Source organism: Plasmodium gallinaceum, assembly GCF_900005855.1.
Source record: "Plasmodium gallinaceum strain 8A genome assembly, contig: PGAL8A_v1_87, whole genome shotgun sequence".
Lineage (NCBI taxonomy): Eukaryota > Apicomplexa > Aconoidasida > Haemosporida > Plasmodiidae > Plasmodium > Plasmodium gallinaceum.
Window position 1 is genome coordinate 333,763 of NW_021628251.1, and position 18,998 is coordinate 352,760.

General features: G+C 17.2%; 5 protein-coding genes across 5 annotated transcripts; 3 read left to right on the plus strand and 2 right to left on the minus strand.

Annotated features, from left to right (window-relative positions):
* Positions 1-315: 315 nt before the first annotated feature.
* On the plus strand, positions 316-3,315 carry PGAL8A_00280700 (aldo-keto reductase, putative; the record flags this gene model as incomplete). Its single annotated transcript, XM_028671802.1, has 1 exon — positions 316-3,315. One exon carries the CDS (start codon positions 316-318, stop codon positions 3,313-3,315), a length of 3,000 nt encoding a protein of 999 aa, XP_028528418.1.
* Positions 3,316-3,748: 433 nt separating this feature from the next.
* Positions 3,749-5,072, minus strand: PGAL8A_00280800 (conserved Plasmodium protein, unknown function; the record flags this gene model as incomplete). The annotated part of the gene is made up of 3 exons (XM_028671803.1): positions 3,749-3,890; positions 4,025-4,415; positions 5,018-5,072. 3 exons carry the CDS (start codon positions 5,070-5,072, stop codon positions 3,749-3,751), a joined length of 588 nt encoding a protein of 195 aa, XP_028528419.1.
* A 2,241-nt stretch (positions 5,073-7,313) lies between these two features.
* Positions 7,314-8,420, plus strand: PGAL8A_00280900 (DNA-damage inducible protein, putative; the record flags this gene model as incomplete). The annotated part of the gene is made up of 1 exon (XM_028671804.1): positions 7,314-8,420. One exon carries the CDS (start codon positions 7,314-7,316, stop codon positions 8,418-8,420), a length of 1,107 nt encoding a protein of 368 aa, XP_028528420.1.
* A 1,145-nt stretch (positions 8,421-9,565) lies between these two features.
* On the minus strand, positions 9,566-10,866 carry PGAL8A_00281000 (conserved Plasmodium protein, unknown function; the record flags this gene model as incomplete). Its single annotated transcript, XM_028671805.1, has 4 exons — positions 9,566-9,969; positions 10,098-10,234; positions 10,429-10,666; positions 10,857-10,866. 4 exons carry the CDS (start codon positions 10,864-10,866, stop codon positions 9,566-9,568), a joined length of 789 nt encoding a protein of 262 aa, XP_028528421.1.
* Positions 10,867-14,018: 3,152 nt separating this feature from the next.
* PGAL8A_00281100 (conserved Plasmodium protein, unknown function) lies at positions 14,019-17,901 on the plus strand (the record flags this gene model as incomplete). The annotated part of the gene is made up of 3 exons (XM_028671806.1): positions 14,019-14,072; positions 14,149-14,183; positions 14,292-17,901. The coding sequence occupies 3 exons, from the start codon at positions 14,019-14,021 to the stop codon at positions 17,899-17,901; spliced, it is 3,699 nt and encodes a 1,232-aa protein (XP_028528422.1).
* Between the last annotated feature and the right edge of the window lie 1,097 nt (positions 17,902-18,998).

Here is an 18,998-nt window from a genome sequence, read left to right on the forward strand (position 1 = left end):
AAATATATATATGACTATAAAAATTAATGAATATTTACAAATATTTTAGAATTGTAATCTATGAATTTTATCATTTATTTAAAATGTTTATAAAATAAAAGATATAGCATTATATTAAATTACTATCTTGTTCTGAATGAAATAGTGAAATTTTTTATATTAATCTAAATATTAAAGATAACTAAAAAGAGCGTTAATATTTATTTTAAACTATTAAGAGTATTTATATATATATTAAAAGCTAGAATATTCAAAGATGAAGAAAAAGTGTCGCATTATAATGAAAAATTTTAAGTTAATTTTTATACAACAGTAATGAAAGCTAAGAATATTTTATATCTTTTATTTTTTTATTCATTGTTCTTTTTCAAAGTATATTGTTTTTTGAAAAAAAAATATTATTTTAATATCTTGTTTTATAAAAAAGAAAGACATGAAACCAGTTCACAAATAAACCATATAAAGTACAAATTTACCAAGAATAAATTAAAAAAATATTTTAAAAGTTATATGAAAAAAAAATATTACTCTTTTAATTTTATTAAAAATAACACTTTTTATTTAAAGGATAGTACTCCCTATATTTTTAAAATAGATAAAAAGATATCAATAATAATAGCAAATAAAAAATTGTACGACAAAAAAAATATTGAGATAGTGAATAAAGATGAAGACAAAGTAAAAATACAATCAAATGATTTGAAAAATGGGAAAAAAAAAAAATTAAGACTAAGGAAGAATGAAAATAACGTTGCAAATAACACTAATAATGATACAGTAACTAGTGACGTAATAAAAAAAGAAAAAAAAAAATTAAAGAATACAAGAAAAAATAAAGCTAGAAAGTTAAAGACAGAAAAAAACAAGCATAATAAAATTTTAGATGATAATAATGATTTAAATAATGAATTTGATAGTGAAATAGAGAAAGATAAAAAAAATGAAATTGAAAATGAAGAAGAAAATGAAAAAAAAAAAATAATTGAAGAAGAAAAAGAAAAAGAAAAATTAGAAAGACAAAAGAAAATTGAATTTATTAAAAAAGTAGAATTTTTATTAAAAGAAGATGAAAAAAATGAGTCATTATATGAAAAAAGGCCAGATATAGATAAATTAAGGTTTGGAGATAAACCTCCTCCAGCATGTGAGGATTTAATGAGTTCTATTTTAAGAAACATACATGATAAAGGATTTAAAGAAAAAACAAATACTAACGAAATGTGTGATTTAAGGAAAAAACATATATTTTATGAGCTTTTAAGGATCAGTAATTCTAATACATTTAAGACACATAAAATATATAAGCATAATGATTTAATATATGGAATGAAATATAGAAAATTAGGTGATAGTAATTTATGCGTAAGTGAAATATGTATTGGAACTAATATGTATGAAAATGAAAATTTTATAAGTAAAGATGATGTAAATGTCTTGTTAAATATGGCTTTTTATGAATATGGAATAAATTTTTTTGATATTTGCGAGTATGATCCATTTCCATTTGATCCAGAAAGTTACAAAAAAAGTAAAAATAAAAATATGAATTTGTTTCTTAAAGATAAAAAAAGAGAAAATATAATTATAAATTTACGTATGTGTTCATCAAGAAATGTAGATAAAATTACTCATGGAGACTATTACTTAAGTTGGATTATGGAAGATTTAAAAGACGATACACCAAATTTTTACAACATTGAAGAAAGATTAGATAAAATTTTGAAAAATTTAAACACTAATTACGTGGACATATTAACTATTGATATACCTGAACGGTACATACCAAATAGTGTAAATGGAGAAGATACATATGTATGGGGATTTGAAAATTTAAGAGCAGAAGAAAATAAAGAAGTTATAACCATAGAAGAACAATTTGAAATATTGGAAAAGTTAGTTCTTAAAGGAAAGGTTAGGCATATAGCGGTTTCCAATGAAAGCGTGTGGGGAATATATCAGTGGTGTAATCTAGCTAAAAAAAAAAAAAAAAAAAATATGAAAATTGTGTGTGTGCAAAATTTATATAATCTGTTGCACAGGAATGAAGTAGAGTCTTCAGGTCTTGTTGAAATGATATTAAAAGAAAATTATGATGTACCTTTAGTGCCTTATGGATTATTAGCAGGAGGAATTTTAACAGGAAAGTATTTGGATCCAGAAAGATATCACACTATGGGTCCAGATACTATATTAGGAGATGATCAACTTGATCACGATTTAGATGATTCTCGAGGTAATAAACCAGAAGATTATGGATATTTATCATATGGTCCAAGAAATGGAAGATGTAATAAATACCCTCTTTTATATAAATCCCATAGATGCGTATGGGCACAGGATGCTGTTGGAGAATATATAAAATTAGCTAGATCACATGGTATGTCATTAGCTCAATTAAGTTTAAGTTATGTTTACAGTAGACCTTTTGTAGGTTCCTCTATTATAGGTCCAAGGACTATTGGTCAATTAAAAGATTCTGTTTTATCTTTAAATTATCCAATTTATCAACACACAGAGTGTGATATACATGAAATTTTTTTAAGATACAGAGGTTGTACAATGGATGGTAATACTATTTTAAATAGTCTTAGTGATCCTAATAAAACAAGTCAAAGTGTTTTTTATAAGACTGCCAATATACCCATTTTAAGTGGTGGAACATTTTGGAACAATTATCCATTACCACCTCTTTTGAAAAGATATGAATATATGGATATGAAAGAAGAACATGATAGAATAAAATCTACTTTTGGATTAAACGATGAACCAAATGATCACAATTTTATAAGTTCTCGTATGTGGGTAGAGAGAGAGAAAAGAAAAGGAGAATATTATGCATTAAAAGAAAGTATTTTATTTAAATGGAATAAATACAAATTATATAAAGGAATGCTAACAAAATTGAATAAAAAGGAACAAATTCTTTATGATACGAGTAATTTTCATTTTGCTTTTAAAAATGACACTATATCTGTAATTCCAACCGATGATGAAATAAAAAATTTTTATGAAAATCAAGAAAAAATAAAAAAAGTTATTCATAAAACCGTAAATGATCATCAAGAATTATTTCAGTATCACGAATATTTAGGATCAGATCTGCCATCAATATTTAATAATTTAGATATTGATTTAATTTATAAACAACTATTAAATAGACATAATATAAATCCATTAGATAAAAATGAATTAGATTCTATATATGAATACATCAAACTAACACCTTCTGAAATTAAAACAGAAGATTATTGGTATATTTACAAATATAATCCATTTGATACATCATTTTCATTTAGAACAGGAACAGAACCATAATTATCAAATTTTACAGTTTAAAATAATACATTGATAAAATGATGTAATAAAAAAAAAAAAAAAAAAAAAAAAAAAAAAAGCAAATATTTTTAAAAAGATGCATTTATTTTTTTAAAAGGTATAATGTATAAAATTTTTAAATTATTTAATATTTTTTTTCATTTATAAATTTGATTCTTTAAAAGAAAAAAAAAAAAAATATATATATATATATATTTCATTAAATTATTAATTTTTTTATTTTTTAATAACTAAATTAATTCTGTTTTTTTAAGTATATGTTTTTCTATATTTTTTCATTTTTGATATCATATTTTTTTGTGTACTTTATACATCATTTTTTTTCTTTTTTTATATAGAAAAATTTTTAAAACAAAAATGAAATAAATTATAGAAACAAAATATAAGTAATATAATATATTTATATTTTTTCTTATTTTTTTTTATTATGAGTAATATTGTTAACATAATTACCAAAATCACAATCGGGTACACCTGTATTTATTTGTTCTATTTCATCATCGGTCAAAAGTAAATTACATATATCTCTTGGTAATTCTGTTATATCTTCATATCTGGAAATAATAAAAAAAAAAAAAAAAAAAAAAAAAAAAAAATTACAAAATTGTAATCATATTTTTACATTTATAAATATAAATCTCATTATTGTATAATTAAAATTTTCTTCATTATTAATATATTTTAATACATTATTATCTTGTCTGAGTCGTATTTGCTCCTTTTTTTATATTGAGTTGGAATATTTTTTGCTTCTAAGTTGTAATTTAGATTAGTTGAAGTGGATTTATTATCATAAATATTTTTATCAGAATTTATTTTCTTTTCCTCTATACTTTCATTTCCTTCATTATCATCACTGTCTGCATTTAAAACTAATTTATCATCATCTTCATTATCACTATCATCTTCTTTTATATTATTTTCATTTTGTATATTGTTTATAGAATTAAATGATTTATTATTTTTAAATATGAAATTGTTTCCACAAGATATTAAGTATATTTTGTTTAATGAATTATAATTTTTTAAATTATATAGCTTGGTTATTTTCTCGGTATGTATTACACTTCTTTGATTGTCTATATAGTTAAAATAGAAGATAACAAATAATTATTAAAATGAAAACATATTAGAAAAAAAAAAAAAAAAAAAAGTAACATATAATAATAATATATTTAATATATTTTTTTATTGTAACATAAAATAAGAAAATGTTTTAAAGAATAACATAAACTTCTATTTTTTATCATCTATAAAAAAAAGGAAGTTTTAAATAAAAAAAAAAAAATATATTTTTATCACATTTTTCTTTTTCTTTTTTTGAAGTTTCTTATTTACTTTAATTTTAGATTATATGAATTTAAGAGACTTAAATATTTATTGAATTTTTCCTTGAAAAAAATTAACAATCAATGTGTATTTTTTTTTAATGCCTTTCAAAATTTTAATGTATTTTTTTTTTTTATTACTACTTTTTAAGAAAATAAAGAATGAACAAAAATTACTAAAAATAATAATTATATTAATATGAATTACGAAAATAATAAGAAATAATATTTTTTTTTTAAACTCTACAAAAAAAAAAAAAAAAAAAAAAAAAAAAAATTTTGCAATAATTTATATGTTAATCTTTTAAAAATAATATTCTTTTTTTTACATTTTTTATTTTAAATCTTCCAACATAAGTTAACATGATATATATTTGCTATTAAATCATTATAAGAAAAATTCTGCATTTTTTTTTTTTTTTATTTCTTTGTTAGATAATGCAAAGTTTGAAATAAAGGTGTTATTCTTAGTATTTTAAATGAAGTTAAAAACTAATATAAAAAAATTTATATTGTCAAAATTTTTCATTTTTAGATAACAAAAAAAAAAAAAAAAAAAAAAAAAAAAAAATTAACTAAAAAAATATGTATTTTTTTTTTTTTTTACAATATCTATTCAATGAAATAAAGATAAAAAAATATATATATTTTTTATTTAAATATGTATTTTAAGTTTAATTTTGATTTAATGTTAAGGAAATTTTTTTGAATATAAAAAATAGATTATTTCTCTATTTTACTATTTATTTTATATAGTTATTTTTAGATTATTCAAAAATTTAGGAATAAATAATAGATTTATAACACAATAAAATAGTAGGTGCATACTTTAAATTAGAAAATTTAATATACATTTACAAATACTAATATAATATATAAAAATTTTTTTTTTAATAAAATTAGTAAAATATTTAAGTACCAATATAGATGAATTCTACTAGACAACTTTTTTTCATTGAATAGAAATATTTCATAATTAGTAAATATTTTTTTTTTTTTTTTTTTTTTTTTTTTTTTATGTCTCTGATAAATTAAATATATGTATGATTTTCTTTAATGATTAAAATAATTTATATAATACTTTTTTTTAATGATATAAATTATATATTACATATATGAAATATAGTGAATATAAAATTACAACTTGATACAAAAAAAAAAAAAAGTTAAGGTATTTTTACTTTTGTTTTATGAAAAAGTTAAAATAGGGAAGGATATATTTATTAGGTTAAATAAAAATATTTCAAATATATGTTTTTCTACTTTTTTTTTTTTTTTTTATGTATTTTTTATATTCAGTATTATTATGCATTAAAAACTTCATTTCCATAAAAAAACTAATGTTACTTCATTCTTTTTTTAAAGTATATATGCTTAAAATTAATTGAGTAATAAGTTAAAGTGTTATATTTGAAAAAAAGTTAACATATTAATTAAAAAAAATATTCAAAAATATAAGTAAAAATTAAAAATTTTTTAATTATTTTTTTGAAACCAAATATTAAGATAAATTTATTATACTAATCATTAAATGTTTTTAAATAAAAATAAGCATTGCAACGGCTAAATTAATAGGTAAAATAATGAAATATTTTATACTTAAATTCATATAAAAAATTCTATTCTTTTCATATATAAAAAAAAAGAAAAATGTATAAAAAAATATTCAATGAAGTAACATATGCTATATAAACTACTAGGTAAAATATGCATATGGAAAATTTTTATAAGATTTTATTAATCTACTAAAAAAAAATATTTTACTAACAAAAAAAAAAAAAAAAATAGATACTACGTTAAATTAAAAGGAATTAAAAAATAAATAAAGATATGTTGAATAACAATAAAATGGAAGAAATGATTAATATTTGAATAGTATATTTTAAAAAAGGAACTAAAAAAGAAAGTATAAATTTTTGTTAATAAAAGAAATTGAATTATCTAGATGTAAAAATAAATTTATTTTTTATGTTATTATTTTTTATTTTGAAGGTAAGCTTAAGCATTTTTAAATAAAATGAAATTAATTATGGGTATAAATATACTGTTTTTATTTTTCTTTATTTTTAAAAAAAATTATGCAAAATCATATATATTATTAAAATATTTTTTTATTCATTTTATTTTATAATTTGTTAAAAGTAGTCTTTTTAATTTTCTTTTTTTTTGAATGTACTCTTCAAATTTTTAAAATTATTATAAAATTTTTGTAAACTAATACATTTTTTTGTGATCTGCAAAAAATATCTTTTTCTATTAATTTTATTTTTTTGTTATTATTAAAATACATTAAAAGAATATTTTAAGTTATGTAAAAAAAAATATATATATAAATTTTTTTACGATTTTGAAATTTTTTCATTAAATATATTTTTATATGTATTTTTTATTTGTATATTTTTATTTTTCTTAAAGTCTTTTTTTTTTTTTTTTTTTTTTTTTTTTTTAAATTTTTTTTTTTTTTTTTTTTTTTTTTTTGATTATTTACCCCTTTTTCCTTTTTATCATTCAAAAATTTTTTTTTTATTTTTTTTGTTGTAAATATTTTTATTAAAAATTAATTATAAGGAGGAATATTTTGAATATCCATAACAATTTTCATTAGATAATAACAAATTTTTGTTTTCTTTATATAGATAATAGGACAAAATGGTTTTTATAACTATATCCGATGATAGTAAAATAATAACAAGTTTAGATGTATTAGAAGAAACGGAAATATCAACAATTATGAATATAATCGAAAATGATTTTTCTATAAGTATGAATATAAATGAATTGACATATAATGGAAATGCATTAAATAAATATGATACAATAAAAAAATTAAATATAAAAGAAGGAGATTTGTTATTTATTCGAAAAAAACTAAGCTTAGATTTAGATTTAATAAACAATAATACAAATAATCAAACGACAAATAATAATAACTTGAATAATACAAATAAATTCAGCTTTAATACATTATTAGAACAGTTTAAAGAAATTCAGGAAAATGAATATATTAAAAAAGAAGCAGAAAATTTGTTACATTTAAAAAATGATAAAAGTAAGATGTGTGTACTAGAAATACAAGATAAAAAATTATATGATGCTATAATTAATGGAAACATTGAAGAAATAAAAAAAATATTAAAAGAAAAATACGAAAATGAGAAAAAAGAAAAAGAAAGAGAACAACAAATGTATGAAAAAGCATTAAAAAATCCATTATCAGAAGATTCACAAAAATACATATATGAAAATATATATAAAAATCAGATAAACTCAAATTTAGCTTTAGCTCAAGAGCATTTTCCAGAAGCTTTTGGTGTAGTTTTTATGTTATATATTCCTGTAGAAATTAACAAAAAAGTAGTTCATGCTTTTGTTGATTCAGGAGCACAATCTAGTATAATGTCAAAAAAATGTGCAGAAAAGTGTAACATTTTAAGATTAATGGATAAAAGATTTACTGGTATTGCTAAAGGAGTTGGTACAAAAACCATTTTAGGAAAAATTCATATGATTGATATTAAAATAGGAAATCATTTTTATGCAGTTTCTTTAACTATTATTGATGAGTATGATATTGAATTTATTTTTGGATTAGATTTATTAAAAAGACATCAATGCTCAATTGACTTAAAACAAAATGCTTTAATCATTGATAATGATAAAATTCCATTTTTGTCAGAAAAAGACGTGATTTCAAGATCTTCTCAAAATATAGATCTTGATATAACAAAAGATGAAATAAATGATTTTTATAAATAATTTTATCTTTTATTATTATGAACAAAATGCTTCTGGCGCATCTCTTGATTTTTTTTTTTTCATATATACGTATTATGCACATATTCATTTATTATCACTGCACACATTTTTTCATTAAATACACATAAAATTTTATCAATAATACATATATATATTATTCAAAAAACAATTTATCACTACTTTTATTAAATAATAGTAAAATATATGTTTAGTATTTTTAGGAAATCAATTTTTTTGCTTTAATAAAATAAAAAATTAAATAAAAATTATTATTAAGAAAATGTTACAATTTGTATACATTCCATATATATAAAAAAATGTTACAAAATAATTTTTTATCTTAAAAATAATAAGCGAAATTTAAAGCTTTTAGAAAAATATGTTTATGGTGTTTTCATATTGTATATACATTCACTGTTAGTTTTTATTCCTTTTTTTAAAATGTATGTTGGATATTTTGATATATGTCTTTTAAAAATATGATAAAAAAAAAAAAAAAAAAAATAATAATAAAATAAACAAAAATAAATAAATAATTATTAGTGTAGACATAATATATATTTTGTCATTAATTAAAATCGAAATTTTACTGAAAAAATATATAAATAAAAATTTTTGTATATTAAATATATTATATTATTGTATCCCCTAAAAATTAAGAAGGAAAAAAGAAAAAATCTCCATAAAAAATTATTATGAAACAGAATAAAACTTCATATTAATGTTCTATCATTTTATATTATCTTATTATATTTATTTATTTATTCATTATTTTTTTTTTTTTTTTTTTTTCTTCTATGAATTATTAAATAGCTGGAATAATAAAAAATTAAAAATGTTTCAAACTTCATATATAGAATATATGTGACAATAAGAATATAAATCCCTGTTTAAGCAATATAATTGAAATTTTAAAAAGTAGCACATATTTTTGACAATTTTTTTTCTTTTTTTTTGTTTTTATGTTAAAAAGTGGATGAAAAAAATTGAAATTTATAAAAAAATTTTCATTTTTTCACAATGATAAACAAAAACTTAATAGCACAAAAAAATTTTTTTATTATTAATCAAAAGCTTTATATATATATATATATATATATATATATATATATATATATATATATATATATATATATATGTATTTTTCATAAATAAGTTACTGGTCCATTTATCCATTCTAAGAATTCTCTTTCATTTATAGAACATTTTTGATGTTCATCTAATGCATTAAAAATAATAAATAAATCTAAAAAATCAAAATAAATATAACCATTTGTATGATCAGAACACATCCTATTAAATTCTTCAAATTGCATTCCATGATCAGGATCAGCTACACTATATTTTCTATAGCAATCAATATAAGCTCCTTTTGAAACCAACTTTATCGTTTTTTTCAATTTTTCTAATCGTAATGATTTTCTTAAAGCTATTAAAAATCCAACAACAGATACAACTAAAATAAAAGTGCTAAATAAAATCACCAAAAATGACCTAAAAAATCCTTCATTTCTTGAATGTGGCCATAAATTTAAACATGACATGGAACCTATTTAATAGGTGGGAGAAAAAAAAAAATTATGTATTAAAAATTCACTAATAAAAGATTTATATGTAAATAAATGAACACACATATATATTTGTTTGCATAAAATGAGAATGGTATTTTTAGTTTACCTAAGAAAAAAAACCAGACAGATTTTCCTGTTAATCTTGTTAAGAATTTGATGTATTTTCTTATCAAAATTCTATGTTTAGCAGCCCATCTTGGTGTTCCTGGAATGTCTAAAATCATCATGATTAATCCCATTATTCTATAAAAAGAAAAATAATAAATAACATTAATATAATTACATATTTATTTATTTTAATTTTAATTATTTCATAATATAATATTTTTAATAATTCTAAAATAAACATATGTGATAAATAAACATTAATTATGCTACACACACACACACATAGTTTTTATAAAAAAAAAAAAAAAAAAAAAAAAAAATTAACTTACATCAAAAATGTAGAGACTACAAAATTAGTAAAATAAAAATATCTCAAAGATTCTAGTAATGATATTGTTCCACTTAAAACAGTCATAACACCAGATGAAAAAAATAATGTTTGATATCTCACATTTAATTTCATTAAAGTATTTTCAATTTTTTCTCCCCCTTTTTCCACTTTTTCAGCTATATGTGCCCTATTAGATTCATCTTCTCTTTCCTTGCTATTTAATAAACCTTGATATTCTTTAAGAAAAAAAAACAAAAATACATATTATGTGTAAATAAAAAAAATCTTAAGATATAAATATGTTTAACAAATACTATTTGATAATTTCTCTTAAACTTCAAAATTTTCTTGCATAATTTTCTCTTTTAGATATATATATATATTTAAAAATATTATTTTTATTTTATTCTAAATATATATGTATACCTGAATCCATTTTATCTTATATACTTTATATTTATATTTTATTTTTTTTTTTTTTATCTCTTTTTAATATTTTATATATATCACTTAACTTTTTTTTTTTTTTTTTAATTATTCTTAAAAAACAGAAAAAAAAAAATTGGAATTCATGTAATTTAAAAAAAAAAAAAAAAAAAAAAANAAAAAAAAAAAAAAAAAAAAAAAAAATAAAAGACTTTAAAGAAATAGTAGTAGCAATAGTGGTAAAGAAGCATAAAAAAAAATGAAAAAATTTATTTGTGTAAAAATAACTCTATGATTTTTTTTTTTTTTTTTTTTATGTATCTAAATTTTAATAAATTATTTATTAATATAAAAAAAAAAAAAAAAAAGTAAATAGCATAAAAATAATAAAAAAAGTTACTAAAAATTTCTATATATTTTTCTATTTTTTTACATTTATTTTTCTTCTAATCTAAATAAAAGACAGTTATATATGCATGTTTTGAACCAATAAATAAGAAAAAAAGGTGTAAAATAAAGCAAAATTTTTAAAATATTAATATCTTAATTATATAAAATTTAATTTACAAAAATACATCAAATATGTCATATTAAAAAAATTCAACAATACATTAAATGTTAGTTTATTTATAACATTGACTTATTAATAAATTTACGCACACAAAAATTGAAAATTTAGGAAATTAAAATTTTTTGTATATTTTTTTTTATATATATGTAAATTTACGATATCACCATATGGATATTAATTATGCGCAAATATTAAAAACAATGATTTAAAAAATTAATTTTAAAAATTCAGTATTTAAAAGATAATAAATTAATTTATTCATTTATAGTAAGTATATATATATATATAATAAAAATATATATGTATATATATGTATATATATATATATATATATATTTATATATATATATATGTATATATACGTTTAATTTTTTTTTTAGTATGAATATTAATATAAAAAAAAGCAACTTGATAGAAAAAAGAAAAAAAAAAAAAAAAATGAAAATAGAAGAAAATTAAGTGAATATATGAAGTATACAATTGACATTAAATAGTGCATTATATTAAAGGATAAAATTTTACAAAATTACAAAATTTCTAACAACTGTTGTTTAAATTTCCTCTTTAAATTTTTTTAAACTTTTTTTGAAATTAACCTTTTTATTTTATAATTATTATGTTAAAATTATTGAATGTTTAAGTCCATTAACACAAATTTTTTACAAATTTACATAAAATATTAAATTTTAAATTAAATGTCTTCTATATATATATTAAAAAAGAGAAAATAAAAAAAAAAAAAAAAAATGCACACGCTAAAAAAATAAAGAATTCTAAAACCTTTTTTTATTTTATGAAACTATATGTCTACCATCTAAAGTCTTAATTTAAATAAAGAAAAAAAATTAAAAAAATTAAAATTAATAAATTAAAACATAAATTATATCTACATTTTTTTCCAACTTACATATATAGACATATATTCTATTTAAAAAAAAAGAATAAAAAAAGGAATAAAAATAGAAAGAAAATTATTTTATAATTGAAAGATGTTTCAGAATCTACTCCTTTTCTTTGTTTTTAGAAAAAATGTAAATCGTTTACATTAAAAAGTTTATGCATTTATCTTCAATAATAGAACAAAATAATATAAAATTTTAAATTATATAACAAATGAAGAAAGGAGAAACATAAAAATAAAAAACAAAAAAAAGAAAATTTAGATCTCACAATAAATATGAAGTTCCAATTAATTATGCTTTGGAATATTTTTTATTGTTCTTTGAACTTATAAAGAATTTAATTTTACTAAATTAATAGTGAAAAACAATTTTTATAAATATTCGTATATACATAAAATTAATTTATTGTCGTTGCTTTTTGTATATTAAAAATTTTTTTTATGAATAAAAAAGTTACATTTTAACATACGAAAAAAAAAATTTTCATCTTTACAATATATGCTCAAAGCAATTTAATTTTTTATCTTTTTTTTTTTTTTTTTTTTTTTTTTACAACTTTTTAATTCAATAAATTTCAAACAATTTTGAATAATTTAAGATAAAAAAAATTAAAATATAGCTTTTTTCATATGTATATATATTATCTTCAATAATTACATAAAAATAATAAATAATTTTCTTAAGAAAACATTGATATTATATTTAAAACAATGTTTATTAAAAGCTTCGTAATTTTTTTTTTTAAGAAATTTTCAAATGAAAAAATAGTAAAATTTTATATATATTAAAGGGAATATTTTATAATTAATTTTCCATTTGTTTTACCTAAATAAAAATATAAAGTAAAAATTACCAAAAAAAAAAAAAGCAAGGGAAAAGAATAAATTTTTATATTTATAGATGAAAAAAAAAAAAATAAGCTAAAATAACATATACGTGTGTATATTATTATAAATAAAAATTATATTAAGAAAGAAGTTTTCAAAGTAACGAAAAATTCTTTGAGTTTTGAGAATAATGAAATTTTTTTTTAAAAATAATAATAGTTATGAATTTTGTAAAAATACTTTTAATCAAAAAAATATACATTAAGAAGATATACTATATTCTAATTTTTTTTTTTAGAATATCTTTTTACACATATACATATATATATATATACATATATATATTGTTATTTAAACGTTATTATTATTTGTTTGAATTATGCTTTAATATATTTACCTTTCTACATAGTTATATATGCTTCTTATTTTATAATGGAATGAATTTCTCCTTTTATTAAAATTTATTTTTTTTTGAAGCATATTTTATTTTACTATTTATGTTAATATATGTATGATTTAACAATAACTAATACATTTTTTTACATATTATTTTTATTTTTTATTTTTTTTTTTTATAGATTATTATCTTAAAAGGAGTTTAAAAAAACTAATTTAAAAATATGTGTTTTATGGGAATAATAAAATTTAAGAATTTATATAAATTAATATAATTCTTATATAAATATATATATATTTTATAAATATAATAAATTAATATTGTTAAAATGTTTATTTTTGTTTAGATTTGTTTAACTAAGAATATAGTCTTTTAAAAATATATTTTAAAATAAAAAATTTACCAAAAAAATATATATATGTATATATTGTTTATTTTTTCTTTTTTTTTTTAAATTTCAAAATAATGAAAAATGATAATAACATTGTTTATAAAAATAACTCTTGGAGCATATATAATGTAGTTTTTTTATTAATTTCTTTTCTTTTTTTTATTAATTAAAATACAAAAATTTTAATATTTTTAATTTTTATAGAATAAATTAAATGCATTTTCTAATAAAAAGAAAAGGTTTAATTTTTAAAAAAAACAAAAATATCTCATAATATACACCTTTTTAATATATTTATATATTTGATATATATTTTTTTTTTTTTTTTTTTTTTTTTGTCTATATAGTCGTGTAGAATATTTAACTTTATTAGGAAAAGGAAAGCTGTTTGAAGAAGAAAATAGAGAAAATGTAGATAAAAGAAATGAAGTTACTGATATGTATATTTATACAGGAAAGGGAGTTGAAAAAGTTTCAATTAATACGACTGTAAAAGATAAAAAAAATGAAGCAAACAAAAATAATCGTTATAAATATTTAAAAGAAAAAATAACTAATGTTGTAAAGAATCAAGAAAAATTAAAAAAAAGTATAGAAGAAAATAATAATACCAATATTGAAGGAAATGATACAAATGATGTTTTTATTTTTGATAAAAATAAAAATATTATTAAAGCTTTGAGTAATACTGACATGGATAAAATAGAAATTAATAATAACATGGAAAAAAGTACAAAAGATAACAATTCTGAAACAAGTAATTTAAAAAAAGAACAAACTGTTAGTAAATTAGACAACAAAACAAGTAGCAAATTAAATTATGAAATGATTAATGAACATAATAATAATATATTTGATCAAAAAATTAATCCAAAAATTAATCAAATAAATATGCAAATAAATTATCCAAAGAGTTCCCATCAAATAGGCACTCAAAAAAAGAACGAAATAAATAAACAGATAAATTATCAAAAAGATTATCAAATTATTGATCACATACCTCATCAAAAAAATAGTCAAATGATAAATCACCAAGCCAATCAAATAATTTATCAGAAAAACAATCAATTGTATTATAATACAAATAATGAAACCAATAAAATGAATACAATAAATTATAAAAAAAATGAAAAATTATATAATATAATTAATGAAATGAATATTTTAAATAGTCATATTAGTAACTTAAAGAATAAAATAAATATGATAAATAATAAAAAAAATGGGAAAATAAATCATATAAATAATAAAATAAATCTCATGAACAATAAGATAAATGATCAAACAAATAATATAAATAATCAAATAAATAGTATAAATAATCAAATATTTATTTTATGTAATGAAAAAATTAATAAGATGTACAATCAAATATATGATCATATAAAAAATTTAAATTATAAAGTAAATAATAAATTAAAGAATTTAATAAATAATCAAGTGAATAATCATATTAATGCCCAAATAAGTAATCAAATATCCAATCAAATAAATAATATAAAAAGTCAAATAAATAATTTAAATGATCAAGTAAATAGTTATGTGTATATTCAAAAGAGCAATCATATGTTTAATCAAATAAATAATCAGATAAATAACCTTAGTAATCAAATAGATAATCAAATAAATTGTTTAAATAATAAAAAAATTAATCAAAGAATAGATGAAAGTAAAAATGAAAGTACAGTCATAGATGAAATAGACGATGATAAAAATATATTTTTAAAAATAAAAAAAGTTGAGAAGTCGGATAAAGATATTGAAAGTATGAATGATTCATTTATTCATAATGAATATTGTTCATTATCAAACCTAAATGATAGTCAAATAAATTTTTCTAGTTTTTATGAGAAGAAATATATTAATGATGAAAAGTTTAAAGATATCTTAAAGAATAATAAAAATACAAATTTTAAAAATCGTTCATATACTAATAAAAATAATATGAAACTTTTAAGTGAAAATAGTTCTACTTCAGATAATTATTTTGTAAATCCAGATATGATAAAAAAAAAATTATTTAATAAAATGGAAAATGGAATTAAAATAAATTATAATGATAAAAGGATTGAAAAAAAAAAAGAGTTAAAATATCAGTATTATACAAAAGAAAATAAATTAAATAATAAATTTCATAATAATAAAAGTAATAAACATATTAATTACTCTAAAAATAAACCCATAAAATATATTAATAAAAGCAGTAGTAATCATAGAGATAATTATAAAAATTGTTATAAAGATTATAATACATATGTTAACAAAGGTTTATTAATTAATGATAAAAAAGATGATAATTCAAGAAATGAACTCATACATTTTGAAGTAGAAAAAGAGGTGGATGATAAAAATGAAGTTGAAAATGAAATTGAAAGTGAAATTGAAAGTGAAATTGAAAGTGAAATTGAAAGTGAAATTGAAAGTGAAATTGAAAGTGAGGATGAGAATGAAAATGAGAATGAGAGTGAGAATGAGAATGAAAATGAGAATGAGAGTGAGAATGAGAATGAGAATGAGAATGATAATGATAATGAGAATGAGAATGATAATGAGAATGAGAATGAGAATGAAAATGAGAATGAGAGTGAGAATGAGAATGAGAATGAGAATGAAAGTGAAAGTGAAAGTGAAAGTGAAAATGAAATTGAAAGTGAAAGTGAAAATGAAATTGAAAATGAAAGTGAAAATGAAAATGAAAGTGAAAATGAAAGTGAAAATGAAAATGAAAATGAAAGTGAAAATGAAAATGAAAGTGAAAATGAAAATGAAAGTGAAAATGAAAATGAAAACGAAAAAGAATATGAAAATAAAAAAAAAGTAAATAAATATGTCATAGAGGGTGATAATGAAAATAAAGTTGATAAAGACAAAGAAAATTTATATAATGATAAAAAGTTAATATATTTAAAAAATAAATTGATACAATTTAATAAATTAAAATTAAAGCAAAGATTAAAAAATACAGAAGACAAAGTTAATAAATATACGATGGAATATAATGAAAATGAAGAGAAAGAGAATTTTAATAAAGAAGAATTATATTTAAAAAAAAAGAGAAATAATGAAATTTCATTTAATAATATTAAAAATTTGAAAAATATGAAAAATGTAAAATGTTGTGATAATAATGATGATAATGAAAATCTTGTTAAAAGTGTAACTAACTATGATAATAATGAGAAGCATAATCTACTTTATAAAGAACTAGATGAACTATTATTGGATAAAAAAACGGTGAGTCATGATATTATAAAAAAAAATATATTTGAAAATGGTAAAAATAACATTAATAATGAACAATATAATAATTTTTTAGAAAATGATAAAATTATATCCAGTAATGAATATAATATAAAAAATAATGATTTTTTTTCAATGTTTAAAAAACTAATTCATAACAATGATGAAAAAAATGATTGCAAAAATGATAATTATAATAACAATATTTATAAAAGAAAAATGAATGAAAATTTTCATTTAAATAAAAAAATTCATATATATGATGATGAAAATAAGAAAAAACAAGAAAATGAAGAAAATGAAGAAAATGTAGAAAAACCAAAAGACTTTTTTTTTGTAAGAAATGATATAAAGTATATAAATAACATAGAAAATTATGGCTATAGTAATAAAAGCGTAATAGAAAACAGTACTGTGGAGAATAATAAGTGTAAGAAATTAAACACATATCAAAATACAAAAAAATTTGAAAAAAATAAAGATACGGTAAATCTAGATGCAACAAATCCACTTACATTAGACAATATTTATAATTATACCGTTTTTTTTTATAATAAAATAAATGAAGATAAAAATAAATTGGATGTATATAATAATAATTCATCAAAAAAAAATTTAAAGGATAGAAATATTTATGATAAATCATTAATTAAAGATAATTTAAAAAAAAAATATAACTTTTTAAAGGTTAAAAAGGAAGTTTTAAAAAATTTATGATTTTTATGTTAAAAAATGATAAATTTTTCTTTTTTTTTTATATTAAATTTTTTTTTTTCAGAGTCTAACCAATATTAATAAATATAATTAAAAATCAAATGACTGTATTAATATAAATCTTATTAAATAAAACATATGTATTTATTTTCAAAGGATATCCTCAAAATATATTAACAAATATAGTATAAAAATGCATAGAATAATAAGATAGAATAAGATAGAATAAGAAGTTTATATATAACTCAAGTTAATATTCCAATGAAGTTTTTTTTCAGCTTTCCATAATGAGGGATTACCATTAAATAGGTAAAATGAAAAGACACCATAAAAGGTAAGAAAAGAAAAAAAGAAAATAGTAAAATAGTAAAATAAAATAATTATTAATAAAAAACTAATAAAATGAATATAATAAATATATATATAAATAAAAAAGTATTGAATATACATAAATGAAAAAAAAAAAAAAAAAAAAGAAAGTAAAATAAGAACTAAAAAAAAAAAAAAAATTAAAAAATTTATGAAACAAATTTAAAAAGAAAAATAATAAAAAAATAAAATAAAAAATATAAAAATTAAGAAAAAAAAAAAAAAATAAAAAATAATGAAAATAAGGAAAAATAAAAAAGTAAAAATAAAAAATAAAGATTTATGAAATTAAAATTTTTCAAAACAACTAAAAATAATTTCATAGACATTCTAATAGGTAAAACTTCAATTTTTTTCTTTTAAAGTTTTTTAAAATGAATTCTTTAATTTTGAATCATTGAATTATTTATATCTGTAGTGGTTTTCTTATTAACTTTTTTTATCCTTTTTTTTTTAATTTTTGTTAAATTCATAAAATTAATTCCATTATATATTATTTTAACTTGAAAAAAAATTTTATAAATTTTTATGAAATTATTTAAGAGAAAAAATAAAATATTCTTTGAAATAAAAAAAAAAAATATTAATAAAATACTTTTATAAGTATGCAGTTCTTAAGTAATATTATTAAAAAAAAAAAATAAATGAATATAGTTAAAAAAATTAGTAGAAATTTTCTGAAGGGTATTTTTTTTTTTTTTTTTTTTTTTTTTTGATAAAGTTTATGTTAA